The 16786-nt window shown below is 35.6% G+C and overlaps 1 protein-coding gene across 1 annotated transcript; it reads left to right on the forward strand.

The window, feature by feature from the left end:
* The first annotated feature begins 15671 nt into the window (after nt 1-15671).
* On the forward strand, nt 15672-16532 carry LOC126727845 (uncharacterized). Its single transcript, XM_050433756.1, has one exon. The coding sequence runs from the start codon at nt 15672-15674 to the stop codon at nt 16530-16532; it is 861 nt and encodes a 286-aa protein (XP_050289713.1).
* Nucleotides 16533-16786: the final 254 nt, after the last annotated feature.

The following is a 16786-nucleotide window of genomic DNA, read 5'->3' on the forward strand; positions in this document are numbered from 1 at the left end:
TATGTTCATATTCTGCACATTAATTGTTTGATTATAAGCTTGAATTGATAATTTGGAAATTAGGGGTCTAAACTTTCACAATGTTTTATACACTAATTGAACTTTCACACACAACATCAGGGATAATATAGGGTCTAAGGTTTGCATTGGCTGACACATTTGCATCTTCCAATAGAATCTCATAAGCTTTTTTAACTTTAAAATCCCTTGAATTTGAAAACTTCCACAAAAGAGAATCTGTCACAGAACTTGTCTTAGAGATTGGGATGCTTAGAATTTCAGAACTAATAGGGGGGGGGGGGGGTAACAAGATCAGGTTTCCAAGAGTGAGTGGCTTGGTTAATTAAGTCAGCCACAGTACCCGTGATAAGGTTTGGGTTATGCAGATTAGGAGTTTGGAACCAAGCAGGATGGTCTAAAGGAATATTTGTACCATTACCAACCCACCACTTCCCCTCTTTCAATTTCCTGTTATCCTGTTTCACAATGTTTCTCCAAAACCAAGATTGATGCGGCTTGGGTTGACATTCATGGATTGAGCTTCTAGGGAAGTATTTGGCTTTAAAAGTTCTTGCTAGAAGAGATTGAGGATTTTGGAGAATTCTCCAGAATTGCTTAGCAAGCATGGCCTGGTTCATCAAACGAAACTTTTTAAGGCTAAGCCCTCCCCTATTTCTAGGTTGACAAACTCTATTCCAGTTAAGAAGATGCAATTTCCTAACCCCTTGATCATGCCCCTACCAGAAGGATCTTGTAATGGCATCAAGTTTGTTACAAATACTCTCAAGCACCCTAAAGCAAGAAAAGGTATATAAGGGCAAGGATTGGAGAGCTGAATGGATCAAGGTGGTTCTACCAACTTGTGAAAGGAGTTTAGCTTTCCATCCTTGAAGTTTAGAGCTGATTTTATCCACCAAGTAATGAAAGTCAACAACTCTCTTGCCCTTAAGTTTGAAATTTAAACCTAAATACTTGCTAGGTTCAGACACCAAGTTGACCTTTAAGGCCGAAGCTAGGTTCTCTTGCTCTACTCTTGGGATATTTGAAGAGCAAAACAAATCAAACTTGGCAACATTAATGCTCTAACCAGAAATAGAGTAGTACCACTGTAAAATGCATTGAATATTGTCAATAGATTTATCATCTCTCCTAAAGAACAAGAGGGAATCATCAGCAAACAACAAGTGAGTGAAGGTGCATCCATTCCTTCCAATTCTAATACCTTGGATCTTATTTTGTTGCTCAGCTTGAATAAGGGCAAGGGAAAGAACATTTGCACACAAAAGGAAAAGATAGGGTGATAAAGGATCACCTTGTCTAAGACCCCTCTTAGGCCTGAAAGTTTGAGAGAGACTTCCATTCACAAGAAGAGTAAATTCTACAGTGGTGACACACTGTAAAATCCACTTTATCCAATTTTGGCTAAAATTCATGGAAGTAAACATAGCCTTCAAAAATTTCCAATCTACTCTATCATAAGCCTTTGTCATATCAATCTTCAAAGCTCCATAAAACTTTTTCCTCCTTTTCCTTTTTGTAAGAAAATCAAAGATTTCATGAGCAAGGAGAATGTTATCAGAAATATTCCTTCCTTTAATAAAAGCATTCTAAAAGGGAGTAATAAGAGAGTCCATGAAAGGCTTAAGACGATTAACCAACAACTTAGAGATAATCTTGTAAATCACATTACACAAACTAATAGGTCTAAAGTGATTCTCATTATCAGGGCAAGCTACTTTGGGAATAAGGGTGATATAAGTAGCTTTGAGAAACTTAAGAAGAGAACCTAAATGGAAGAAAGCAAGGACAATGTTAAAAATATCAAACTTGACAATACTCCAATACTCATGATAGAAAAAAGTAGGAATACCATCTGGACCAGGAGCTTTATGAGAGCCCAACTGGAATACAGTATCCTCAATTTCCTCAATAGTGACCGGTCTATCTATAGAAGAGAGTTGATGAGCAAACAATTGAGGTAAGGGTAGAGTTCCTACTTCAGCAAGGATCTGGTCATAAGATAAAGGAACATTGTCCTCAAAGGCACTCTTAAAGTGCTGGGCAAGAATGTCCTCAATTTCCCCTAGGTCATCAGTAAAGCTACAATCCCCCCTTTTTAGATGCATGATTCCATTCCTGACTCGCCTTTGCCTTACAACAGTTTGGAAGAACCTAGTATTTTTGTCCCCAAAAAGAACCCAGTCACTCCTAGCTTTCTGAGCCCACATAACATCCTCTCTTTGCATCAAAACTTCCAACTCTTCCCTCAACTCAGCCTCCCTCTTAACATCCGCAAGGGACAAGATATAGTTCTGCACCAGTTGAAGTTGATTTTATTTCATGTGAATCTCATTCTCCACCTTCCCAAACACTTCCTTATTCCAAACTTGGAATTCATCCCTAACATTAATGAGCTTATGCCTTAATTGAAAAGCTCTTGAACCCTTAACTCGATTATGCCAAGCTTGTTGCACAACGAGTATAGAATATTCTTAGATGTTTAATATGCACACCAGTATAATGCAAATGAGTTATAATAATGTATATCAGGTATTACACTTTTTCCTTTGCTTGTGCAACCCAGTTTTGGTATCTTGCCGACCCTTAGGTGTTATTCTTTTCCTCTCTCTTTGTGGTTGTGCAATTCATTTAGGACTTGTATGAAATTTTGTGTTTTTGTGTCTTTGTCAGATTATAAAGTGTAATTTAATATTTTTCCTCTTTCTTTTGAAGATATAAATTGTCATATTATTATATAAAAATATATTTGTGTAGCTCAGAAAAGTTTATTTTAGAATAAATCTATACATGTCAATACCACATCTCAATAGTGGTGGACCCTTTGTGTCTATTAGTGAGTTAATAGTTAATACTACACAAGGAGAAGGACCACATATTGTTTATTGTTTAAATTCTGTTACGTTCATGCATAATATTAGATAGAACTCCTTGCTTGTCAAATAATTCAGCCATTTGTCAAATAAGTCATTGTTTAAATTGTAGAATAATTTAAAAAAAATAAAAAAATTCAGCCCTTTGCAATGTCACTTTTTAATAGTAAATTCCTTGCTCTTGTTGTAGGAATGGACGACTTTGACTTCACAATCGCTCTTTACTATTGAGGGAAGATTAGGAATAATCCATATAGATACGAAGGAGGGGAGGTAAAGATATATGAAGACAATAATTCTGATGAAATGTCACTTGTTGAGATATGGAATAAGGCCAAAAATTTTGGGTATGGTGAAAATGATGTATTTATGTACAGAGTGCCTACTGTGCCATTTGCAGGTGGTTTAAAACCTTTGGAGAATAATGTTGATGTAATGAACATGGTGAAGTGTATTAGAGGTTATAATGAAGTGGAAGTTTATGTTTTGTTCTTAGATGATTATGAGAATACCATTGGTAATGAGGGAGATGGGGGAGGTGGTGATAATGAGGTGGGTAATTTTGATGAGGGAGATAAAATAGATGGGGCTATTAGTGAAGAGGATAGTGCTCATAGGGTTCATTTTATAAGAATGCACAACTACAAAAGTAAACGACATTTGTAGTGGTTAAATGTGCAAAAGTGAAGGTGCTTGTGGAGATAAATGTGTATTTTGAAGTGGATGGAACACTTTGAAGTATAGGTTATTTAATGTTACTATTTTGAACATGTTAATCGGTGCAATTTAATATGATGTTTATTAGAAACCTTGTCAAATTATGCAGTTGGCTAGTCTTTCATTTAAAATTGATCAATTGTTTAGATATATTGTTATGCCTTGGAATGGTTTAATTTGAAAGACTCTTGTATGGAAGAGAATATTGGACAAAATTGTGGCAATCAGATTTCAAATATACCCAATCCAATTTAGTACAAAACTGCAGTGAAATCACTATTGTCTTGACTGAGATTTATACTTTGATGGTCTCATATTTCAAAGAAGGCAGAGTTTTTATTGAACTTTGCTTTAATCAACAAATTTGGGGTTTTACACGTTGTACCTCTATTTTAGAGTTTCACAATTCTTAGTTTTATTGTGTAATTTTTCTTAATCCTGTGTTTATCATTGTGAACATAACGTGTTTTTTATTTCAGTAAAGCAATTCTACTTATAAAAATAAAATAAAATAAAATTAACAAATTAAATTCAATAATAAAATGAACAAAAGAGGGGGGAGGGACTAGCAGAGAAAAGGTTAAAAAAAGTTGTATAAGCCATGGATTCTACATTTGTAGGTAGGAGAAGTCCGTGAGTTGCTTTTTCAGGTACTTGAAAATGAAGATGTCATAATGAAACATGGAGCACCATTACAAACTAATTAGCGTTTAGCTTCACAAGGGATGCACTCATCAAAGTTTTGCTTAGATCCTGCTGGTTCCATGCCAGCATCATGCCGGCTTTTTGATGCTATAGTTAGCACGTGCGTCCCAATAATAGTTAGTGACAAAAATATAGAATTTCCTTTTGAAAATGTCATGGACTAAAGAAAAATTGCAATATTTGTAGATTCCACCTCTGCTGTAAAGCAGGGATTTTTAGTTACAATGCTGAAAAATGTCACCACAGAAAGGATTCTTGAATTCCAGAGAGCTGAAACTAGTAAGTTCAATTTGCATAATTTTCTGAAATTTTCGTTGTGATAAGGGTACTAAAATTTTTAGCATCTCTAATTTTCCATAAAAAAGTCAGTGAAATTACAAATATCAAGCAATCCATTTACACATCACTTTTGAGTTCAGAGATACATATATAAAAACAAAAGAAATTATATAATAATCCAAGTCTCTAGTTAAAATCTTCTACCTTACATGAAAATTTTCTAGTCTCTTAACTACACAAAAGCTAAGACATATCAAAAACAAATATAGGTTTCTAAAATAGAATACCAAACTTCAAATTCTTTCAAAGCTTTTGATACCCAGGAAACACCTCCCTTTGGTCTTTGTTGATACTTCCACTTTAGTTACAGTTCTTACACTTCTCCATGGCCCTTGGAGCTGCAATCAAAGCATATTTCTTAGATCATTTTGAATGTATATTTTCACTACAGAGACAATAATCGATGATTACGCTGACAACAAGTCCATGATGTTCAATCACACTTTATATTAAGCTGACAAATTATCACACTGAATATATTATGATAACACATACCTAGTCCAATTGCCTCTGAGCCCTTCATGATCCTTCGCCTCCTACAGGAGTTGGAGAACATTCTGTGACAACAATCAACAAAACAATAAGGGCACTGCTTTTAAATATTAATCCTTCTTGAAGCTGAATTAGTTTGACTAATAATTCATGAACAGTTTTTTTTAGAGGACATAATATTACTTGCACATTGTGAGAATTAACCGCTTGACTTTTTCAGGATTATGACAATGATGAGGTATTCTTAATCCAAGATGATCGCATCGTGCACTTGCTGCATGCATTTTACCAAGATATGATAGTGAGGGTGTACTCTAAGAAGCCTAAACTGGTTTGTGGAAAATAAAGACATTGATTTTGCTAAGTCATTTATATGGTTAGGATATTTCTTTATGACCATGAATTATATGCAAATGTTACATATAGCAGGAATGAAAGCACAGGTTCATTCAACTTTCAGCTGAAGACTTATGGAATGAAAGCACAGGTTCATTCAACTCTTGACTCAAAGAAACAGCACCAGAGATAACATAAGGAACAGGCCTCACGTAGCCAAACCAAGATTAAAAAAAAAAAAAAATCCCTAAAAAATTCAAAAATAAAATAAACACTGACTAAAAGAAAAGAAACATAAGAGGACTATGAAGACCAGTAGTAAAACTAGTAAAAAAAAAAAACCTTTCATTTGTTTTGACTTTAATCTATCTAAATCTATTGGAGCACTAACAACGTTGTTGTTGTTAAATTAACCAAGTCCGAATCTTATGGTCACCAAACTATGATACAAATTATCCCAAAAACGTTGGATCTAAATCTTACATGGACCTAAATTGATGTGAGATACCATAGAAAAAAGTGTAATACTTGAGATGGGAGGAGGGAGGTGGGTCAGTGGTTGTGCAAGAGAAGTAGGGACACGGATCAGTGGCTATCGCCAGTGGCAGCTAGGGCTTGGGTCTCCACCGGTGGCGGGTCAGAGGGAGGCTAAGGCTTTGGGTCTCCACCATTGGTGGCTAGGGTTTGTCCCCTTTCTCTCCCTGGTGCTGTCGTGCATTTGTGTGAAACAAAAATTAGATAATAAATGGGTTTAATTTGTAACCGGTATATAATTTAAAATTTGATTTCAACCAAGTCACTAAAATCTTATGTGGAAATTAGTTATTGTAATTTTTTAATTTAAAAAATGTCAAGTCATTACTCCATTAGCCACGTAAGTAACATTACTAACGACAGTTAGTAAAAGGACCGATACAACTCATTTTTTAAACTTGAGGGACCAATTGTGCTCAGTTGAAACTTCAGGGATCATTTGCGCACACAAGGTAAAATTGATGGACCAATACTGTAGTTTCGCCTAGAAAATATTGGTTAAAATACAAACTCTTGGCATATTCAAGAGAATTTTGATATTAAAATGAAGTAAATGTATAAATCTATATACAAGCTTGATGTGTGACTCTTTAAAATTAAATCTTCAACTATGGTACATGCATATATAATTTAGTTTGGACGTACACTGCATGTCGTTATATTAAATAATGATATAGAATGTATTTGCAACAAAAAGCAGAATACTATTATTTTTTCTTAATAATTCAATAATGGGGAAAGGAAAGATTTGAACCCCTAGAAACCTTTGTTGAAAATGTCAAAATTTTCAATTAAGTTACAAGACTCTTGGGAAATATTTAAATAATTTGATTTATTTAGTATTAAAAAAATCATTTGATTTATTTAGTATTAAAAAACTCATTTGATTTGTGAGGTGTCTAAATTTTTTAACATTAATTTAAAAAGTATATTTTTAAAAGGGAAAAAAAAATCCTGATTTGTGTGGTGTCTAAAATTTTTAAAATTAATTAAAAAACAGTCTATTTTTAAAAGGGGAAAAAATTCCAAAACTTAGCTATTAATCTATTATTCACGGATTATTTAAAACCAAGAATAAAAAAATAAAATTCTATAAAAAAAAAAATGAAAATGAAAATGAAAGGAATTATCGATCAAAAACTTTATTGATATTCCCTCAAAAAAAAAAAAAAAAAACTTTATTGATAAATCTACATCATAAATGTCAAGTGAAACTAAAATGATGTTAATTAATATGACAAATATATAAAAGATATCACATCTGTCACGTACAAAAAGGAGAGGTTGATCACAGAAACTGAAAATGTTACCTATGTTAATTAATTTTTTGTTTGAGATATTTATTAATGTAGGATTTAAAAGATGAAAATAGATTGATGCTCACAAATTAAATAATGAAAACATATACGTCCTTTCAAAATTTTTATGTGACATATCTTCCCTTTTCCCCTTCTTTCTACAACACCCTCTAATCCTCTCAGTTTAAACCTCAATCAATTAAGAGAAAATAAAAAATCCAATGACAAGATGGATTACAAAAAGAAAATTTACCCACATTCCATCATTTTCCCTTTTTTTCTTTTAATTAATTATATTTAAGTTACAAACTTTACACTTGCCGGTAAAGTTTTCACATACTTTCAGACATTAAAGTGAAGGCATCTTAAGGTCATATATACATGCATAACAGCTAAAAAATAGAATTCGTTAAGTAAATCATAAGAACTTTATAAATTTTCTTGTAAAACATCGGCTACTCACTAGCTTGACAATGATAAAATTAATATTATTGCAAAGAAAGGTAAGTAAACGATATATGATATATCACACATATGGTTAATGATAAATCTAGGTATCAATGAACGATATTAGGGTTACAGTTAACTAACACTCTAGGAATTGCCTAGAATTAATTCATTCAATACATATTATTTTTCTTGTGAGACTGATGAAAAATTCTCCATGGGGATGCCTAGAGTTAGACAAAAAGGACTGAATTTTTTTCAATTCATATAAAATTCATAAGATAATTTTTTTCTCATAAGTGATGACCAAATACCAGCAAGTAGATTAGCCACTAAAATTACCAAAGTACAGCCATGGGTTGAAATTTACCGAGTCCTAAAGATGTGCAATGGGAGAAATTACTCTTCAATCAAACAAGAGACATGCAAAGTGTTATTCAGTAATACTGTTTATAGTAATCATAATTATCATGTGTAGCATTCATGACACCATATATTATTGGATGCCCTTGTTAGAGATATATATTAGACATATTAGTCCAATGTAATAGGCCCAAGCCCATTCCTGCTTGTACTAGTAGTCTAGGGTTTAGTCGCCTATATATACTTATGTTAGGGTTCATTGTAACATAGGAGGTTATTATACTACACTCTCATACAATAAAGATGTAGCCCTTAAGGGATTCCTCCGTGAATGTAGGCCGTCAAGGCTGAACCATGTAACCCTCGTGTTCTCAGTGTTCCAATTCTATGCTTCCTCTTCCGCATCCACTCTAGCATACACAACATGGTATAACACATCGTATTGCTAATAATATTATTAATTAACAGCCCTAATAGATGCATCAAAGAATTCATAAAGATATAGATATATCAAGAATCATATAATAGATCGATGTCTGTAAATTTTTAGCTCCACTGTTGTGAATGCTCTTAGATGCCCAAGATAGTTATAAAGTGTAAATAGTGTCCAAACACTTCCCTTACTTGAAGTTAGCATTAGTACATTAAGTCATTACCCATAGGAAGCTTTAAAGGGATTTCCATACTTCCTTGTAAGTTGTAACACAGGTTACACAAATGTATATATGGAATGAAATTCATGTCCAACTCCACATAAAGAGATAGCTTCAAGCATGTATTAACTATTAAGGCTATTAGATTTGGTAGTCAAAACATGTACTAGAATTCAATATTAGCATGTGGCTTAGAAGCCTAAAAAGTTTAGGTAAACTCATGATGGGTATTTTCTTTTAATATATTCAGAGTTATATATCAATAGAATGCTAGCAATGCTTTTAAGAATAAGAGGAGAAAACCTCCCTGAGGCTATGGCTCGGGAGGTTCAAGAACAATCCCACCATTGACCATTGGCGTTAAGGTTCCACGGCATTTCCATGGAGTAGTTATTAGCCACCGGTTGCACCCTAAGGCTGTTGGGGCTCAGGCCTTGACAAGTCCGCACCTTCGTTGTCATACCCAAGTCAAGCTGACTAGTTCAAACAGACATCCAAACAATATAACTTAACATCTTAGGTGATTGGTTTATAATAGAGGTAGTCTTACAGAATCAATGGCACTTCATAATGGAGAAATAGTTCAAGAAGTGTTCTAAGGCCTATGCATGTAATCCAAGCATTTCTGCACGAGATTTTCTTACTTTTGGCATGTGAGGGGTTCTTGACTCAATCTTGGGGACCTTTTTACTTGTTAATGTGAACCTAATGCAAGAATACCAGGGAACTAGCAAAGTAATTTATTTTGTTTAAAGCAACTAATAATACCATCAATACTATTAAATATTAGTATTGATATACCATGTTGAATATGGTAGTATGGATGCAGAAGCGAAAGCGTAAAGTATAGAACACAATAACACATGAGGGTTACGTGGTTTAGCCTAACAGCCTACATCCACGGAGGAAACCCTAAAGGGCTACATCAATAATATATTATAGTGTAGTACAAATCCTGTGTTACAATAAATCATAACATGTGTATATATAGTAGACTAAACCTTAGACTAATAGACTTCTTGTACAAGTAGGAGACTTGGCTTGCACACAAAGTAGAATTAGGTTTGAGCCTATGCTAATGAGCTAATATATCTCTAACACCCCCTCTCAAACTTAAGATGAAAGCTTGATGAAATCTTGAAATTTGGTAAGGTTGAGAAGATCCCTTGAATGAAGTTCGACTCTATAACGGTAGTTTGAGGAAGGCAATGGTCTTGCAGTGTTGATGCGACTTCTAATGATGGCATGACTATATCGGAGAGTTTTGACGACAGTAGTAGGAAGCCAAAAAAGATAAATGCAGCGAAAAAAAAAACACCGAGGAAGACAAAGATTGCTCTTAAATATACCGCAAGGACAGAAAACCATGGCCACAAGAAGGTGGCTCTGATACCATATTAAATATTAGCATTGATACACCATGTTGAATATGCTAATATAGATGCGAAAGCGAAAACATAAAGTATAGAACACAATAACACACGAGGGTTACGTGGTTCAGCCTAACGGCTTACATCCACAGAGGAAACCCTAAAGGGCTATATCAATAATATATTATAGTGTAGTACAAATCATGTGTTATAATAAATCATAAACCCTAGACTAATAGACTTCTTGTACAAGTAGGAGCAAGGTTGTCAAAATCGGGATCCTACATAGGATCGTGGGAGGTAGGTAGGATCGTGGATCGTAGGATCGAATTGTGGATCGTAAGATCCTACCTATTTTCAGATTTTAAGCAAAAATCCTATTGATAGTGACTTTGTATGTTATATAATCACTTAAAATATGAATCCATCCATTAAAAAAAAAAAAATGCATCATAAAATGTAATCTGCACGCACTACATTGTTCTTATGTTATTCTAACGAAACAAAATATATTTAACTTTTGACATAATATATCTAAAAAGTTCAGTACATGTTTAATTAGCAACTAAGTACCAAAATATTATCTACACATATGGAAAATGTTTTCCAAATTCTAAGTTCCAAATCCAAAATAAGTTAGGCTAGTTAGCATATAAAAACTAGCTAACTACAAATTTACAATATGTAATTCAAAAAGAGAATTCTCAATCTAATTACAAACTAGCTAATTACAAATATAAAATCCAAAAGAGAATTCTCAATCTAAGTACTAACTATCAAAAAAGATTACCAGAAAGCTTAAAGGCAGCAATGGCTCACGGCAACATCATTGAGAGGGCTGAGAGGTGCTGGGTTTTTGACAGAGGATTGAGGAGGCACGGGATTAAGGTGCTGGCGCTGAATGTTTCTAAATACTTAAGAAAGTTTGAAAGCAGCAATAGCTCATCATTGAGAGGGCTGAGAGGTGCTGGGTTTTTGACAGGGGACTGTGGAGGCGCGCGAGACAGAGCTGCTGCGTGCTGGAGCTTAGTGTTTCTAAAATATTTAGGTTTTGTTTTTGAAAACTTAACTTAAGTAGTATAGGTTTTTTTGAGATTTTATTTTGAGAGAGGGGTAAATTTGGGACTTCAATTCATTGGGCTTGTGGGTATTGGACCTTTAGGTGGACCGAGGATTATTATACTGGACTTACCCAAATGACCCAAATGAATCCCACTTAAAAAAAAAAAAAAAAAAAAAAAAAAAAGCCAAAAAAGCCTAATGGTAGGATCAGTAAGATCGGTAGGATCCCATACGATCCTACGATCCTATACAATCCTACACGATCCTACAAACGATCCTAACATTTTTGCGATCCTACTACGATTTTAATCTTTTTGGTGAGGTGGGATCGTAAAATCGTGCGATTTTACGATCCGGATCGCGATTTTGACAACCTTGAGTAGGAGACTTGGCTTGCACACAAAGTATAATTAGGCTTGGGTGCCTATGCTAATGGGCTAATATATCTCTAACAAATACATTTCATTTTGAAAATAATAAGATGGTATTAGAAAGAAAACCAACTGTGAACTAACTATTAAGGAAACAATATTATTGAATGGCAGTCCGTTTTTGTATCTACTGCAATTGAACGACATCGCAAGCAACTACTATAGGTGTTAATTTGTTATTGGATTTCAGCAATTACAAAAGACAACCATAGAACGAAACATGTTGGAAAAAAATTAATTAATTAATTAATTAAGCTGTTGTAGATTTGAGTGTGTAGTTGTGCACACCCTTGCATTTCTCTTTCATTGAATCATGTGTATAACTTGATATGGAAAGCCCTATGGATAAAGCTATTTTTACACCCAAATTCACAATATGCTTAGATGTTAGCTTGTGATTGGTGCACCCAAATTCACTTTTTTACAATTATCAATCATAGTTCTTGTGCTAAGTGACGATATCCAACCACAAATTAACACTCGATCATATTGTGGATTTTGGTGCGGAAATAGTTGTGTCAAAATGAGGACTTGTGAGAACTGGGAAATTAATAAGTAAGCATGTGGACTTTTGGATTTGTTTGAATAATAGACAACATGATTGATGGTGTAAGAAAAGTTAAGGATTTTAGGCTGTCAGACTTGTCTTATAGGTGGGCTTTTGAATTCTTTTCCAGATTTTTTTTTTTTTTTTTTTTTAATGTTACTTATATAGTACTTAAGTTATTAAATTTCAATTATCATAAGACTAATTATATTAGAAACTCTCAGACATACAATTAAGTTCTGAAAAATAAAGATAAAGTTCAGAAAACTAAATATTAATCATTACAACCAAATTCTAAAAAATAAAGATAAAGTTTAGAAAACTAAATATTAGTGCATTACAACCCAACATCAATGTTAGAGATATATATTAGACATATTAGCCCAATGTAATAGGCTCAAGCCCATTCCTGCTTGTACTAGTAGTCTAGGGTTTAGTCGCCTATACATACTCATGTTAGGGTTTATTGTAACACAGGAGGTTATTGTACTACACTCTCATACAATAAAGATGTAGCCCTTAAGGGATTCCTCCGTGGATGCAGGCCGTAAGGCTGAACCACGTAACCCTCGTGTTCTCAGTATTCCTCCTCTATGCTTCCTCTTCCGCATCTACTCTAGCATACACAACATGATATAACACATCTCTATGCTAATATTTAACATGGTATCAGAACCAAACTTCGTTCTTGGCATCAAACAAACATCTCTACACAGCAAAGAAGATTCTCACGTGCATACCACCATCTGAAGTCACACATGTTTCTCTACTGGACCTAGAATCCATGGCATCTCGCAGCCACCGTAGCGCAGTGCTGTGTCCAAGATCCACAAACTCAAGCAAAGCCGTGACTTAACTTATCAGATCTGTGCACATCAAGCCTTCGCCTGATGAAACCAACAAGACATACATGCTCCACGGCATATCGCGACCAAAACCCAGAAACCCGACCTCCAACGGCAGCCGCACGCGCCACCACGCGCGACCAATGGCTCCTGGAACTCTCACACGCGCCGCCGATCCACTTGCCCTGAGAATCTGGTAATCATACGAGCTCTCACGCGCCGCCATAGATTCTTGACTTCTAGATCGTCTTCTGGGCGCACGCGCCGCCCTGTCGGCCTCCTCGTCCTCCGATCTACAAAACCTGAGAATCTGGTGCTCATACGACGCTGCACGCGCCACCACGCGCAACCTGGGTTTCTAGTTGCTCCTTCACGCGCTGGTGAACAGTGCACGCTCTTGCCACACGCCGACAATTCTGCTGATGTCATCTGACGTCATATGATGACGTCATTAATCCACGTCAGCAGACATGCAAGCACGTCCACGTCAGCCCTAGTCCACGTCAGCGACTCGTCATCAGCCACGTCAGCAGTGTCGTCTCGTCAGCACCACGTCACCTAGCTGACCGTTGACCGGACCGACCCGACCCGGACTACCCGGATCTGACCCGTGAGCACTTTGACCGTTGACTTTGACTCTGAACCAGTTGACTTTGACTTTTTGCGTTGACTTTTGACCAAAAGTCAAAATTTCCAAAAGGGCCTATTTTGCTCAGTTTTTCGCGTAGATTCCAATTTTGGCCTCCGTTTCTTCATTTGAAGCTCCGAAATTGGACGCACATTTTTCATTGTGGTTTCTTTAAAGGCATTCTTCAAGGTATCTTCAAGTGATCTTCTCATACTTATCCAACCTCAAGCCTTCATCGAGCTTCCGCCTTGAGTTTGAGGGAGGGTGTTAGAGATATATATTAGACATATTAGCCCAATGTAATAGGCTCAAGCCCATTCCTGCTTGTACTAGTAGTCTAGGGTTTAGTCGCCTATATATACTCATGTTAGGGTTCATTGTAACACAGGAGGTTATTGTACTACACTCTCATACAATAAAGATGTAGCCCTTAAGGGATTCCTCCGTGGATGTAGGCCGTAAGGCTGAACCACGTAACCCTCGTGTTCTCAGTGTTCCTCCTCTATGCTTCCTCTTCCGCATCTACTCTAGCATACACAACATGATATAACACATCTCTATGCTAATATTTAACAATCAATAAATTTGAAATTGGAACAAATGTTCAATGCTGAATCAACATAAAATTTTGCCTCCAAGTCATCAGCATTAATAGAGGAGGTTATTACCATGTACCACTAAACCTAAACATGTTTTTAGCACAACCCCATTGCACTCAAACTACATAAAAGGAGCAAATGCACCAGGTTGGATGTCCATCTTTCAGAAAGACCATCCATGGCCTGGGACCATTGTTATCTTGGCTTTTGAATAACAAGGTAATCGGTTATTGCAAGAAAAGGAAAAAAAAAAAAAAAACATAAAAATCATATAATAAAAGTTTTAGACACAAATATTAAAATTCCCTTTTGTGTATAAGTTGCAGGTTTGGTCATATTATATCATTTGATTTTACTTGTATTGAGTAATATATACACAATTAATTTTTTTTTTTCAATACTTAGGTTGAGTGTAACAACTGCAATGATAATCATGACATATCTGTAACCCTTGGAGGTATGATCAGGGCTAGTATCTGTGAACAATAGTGATATGATTGGGACTGGTCATACCACCAAGATCACAGATATGTCACAATTATATCATTGCAGTTGTTACATTTAATATAAGTATTGAAAAAAAAAAATTAAACTGTTCATATATTATTCAATCAAATAAAATGAAATGATATAATACGACCCAACCTGCAAAAACTGCATTCCAACTCGGATTTTCAGACCAATACCATTAGAATTTTGGATGGTGCCGAGCAAAGTTTGGAGTGACAACTTACTGTAGTAACAGATTTCTACAAAGCTAGGAATGTAACTCTTACAGTGAGGGCATTTCCAATTAGATATATATATATATATATATATATATATATATATATATATATGAAGCATTTGTGAAACTTTTTTTATCTATCAAAAATAAACTTTTTTATTTTTAGTGAAGACAATAAGTCAAATCGACACAAGTATAATTTCCATAATAATAACTCCTACGTCGCCACCAGTTCATTGGAATTGCTCAAATAATTTTATGTTAAGAGTTATATTTATTTATTTATTTTAACAAATGAGGGTATCAAATTCAAATATATTCAAACATCGGACTATTTCACTAGGTATATGCAGTCTCCCATCTTATACGTACCAAATTATTATAGGGAGAAATCTTTTAAAGTGAGTTGTGTTTATAGAATTACATAGTTACGATTATTGTGTAAATTAAATCCACAGCACAATACTTGCAAAAATCATATGATAAAGAGGTACGATACTACCAAAAATCACATGATAAAGAAGCAAGAGAGGCACACATGATAAAGGGGTAAAGTTCAATTAAACTTTTTTCCTGACCTAGGTTTTCTCTCGAGAAACCCTAGTGCCGTGAAACCTTTTGCCTACCCTTGGTAGGCCACTTTTTCTCCTACGGGTAGAATCTTCGTACAATCTTCTCTACACAACTATGGATGACATCACTAGTAGATGGGCCAACTTGTCTCTGAACAGCAAAGAGAGTCATACCATGGACTTGGTAACCCCAGACACTGATAACACCAACAATAGGGTATTAGTGGCGAAGTTTTTTACCAAGAGACGACCAAATATGGACGCCATAACTCAAACACTGAGGAGCATGTGGAGATCGGGAGGTAACTTTGAGATCAGGGACCTTGGGGCAAACACAGTCCTACTGTTATTTAATGATGAAACGGATGTTAATCGTATTATCTTGCAAGGACCTTGGACTTTTGACAAGTATTTAATAGGGTTGTTCCAACCTGGGGAGGAGGCAAGCGTTGAAGACGCTAAATTTGACAAAGCCTCTTTTTGGGTTCAAATCCATGGATTACAACTGAGGTGTATGCGAAGGGAGAACGTTGAGGCTATAGGAAAGACGTTAGGGACAGTTGAAGACGTTGATGTTTCTGCTACAGGGGATTGTAAGGGTAAGTGTATCAGAGTACGTATTAATATTGATATTACTCAACCACTATGCAGGGGTAGGATGGTGAACATTGGAGGGTCTCAACCACAATGGGTTTCCTTTCAGTATGAGCGTATGCTGATTTTTTGCTATTGGTGTGGGGTGTTGAACCATGATGAAAAGGACTGTAAGCTTTGGCTCAATAACAAGGGTGGCCCTCGTAGAGAGGAACAACAGTATGGGGTATGGATGCATGCAACAATGGAAAGGTTTTACAAGTCTCAACCCGTGACATACCGTGGGGGAACTCAGAATGCTACAGTTGATACTCCACCACAGAGGACTACGAATCATTCCGGATTACAGAAGTGGTTGAATGTGGGGCACATACGGCGGTAACAGCATCGGGGAAGTCGAATGACCCATGCAAGGAAAACCCGATAATTGTGGAGGAGATAATACAGCCAAGTCCTTCAAATACGGAAATTCTTAACAATCAAGGTCTTTTCCAAATGCATCTTGAGGAGATTGATCGGGACTTAGGAACCTTGCCAACTATTACGGGGGTGGCTTCAATAGGGACTATGCATGGGAAGGACGTTCTTCACACTGATACTAGTGGTTCACAAGTGGAAGAAAATGTTGTGACCAAG

The sequence above is a fragment of the Quercus robur genome, chromosome 5, assembly GCF_932294415.1.
Source record: "Quercus robur chromosome 5, dhQueRobu3.1, whole genome shotgun sequence".
In the NCBI taxonomy this organism is placed as follows: Eukaryota; Viridiplantae; Streptophyta; class Magnoliopsida; order Fagales; family Fagaceae; genus Quercus; species Quercus robur.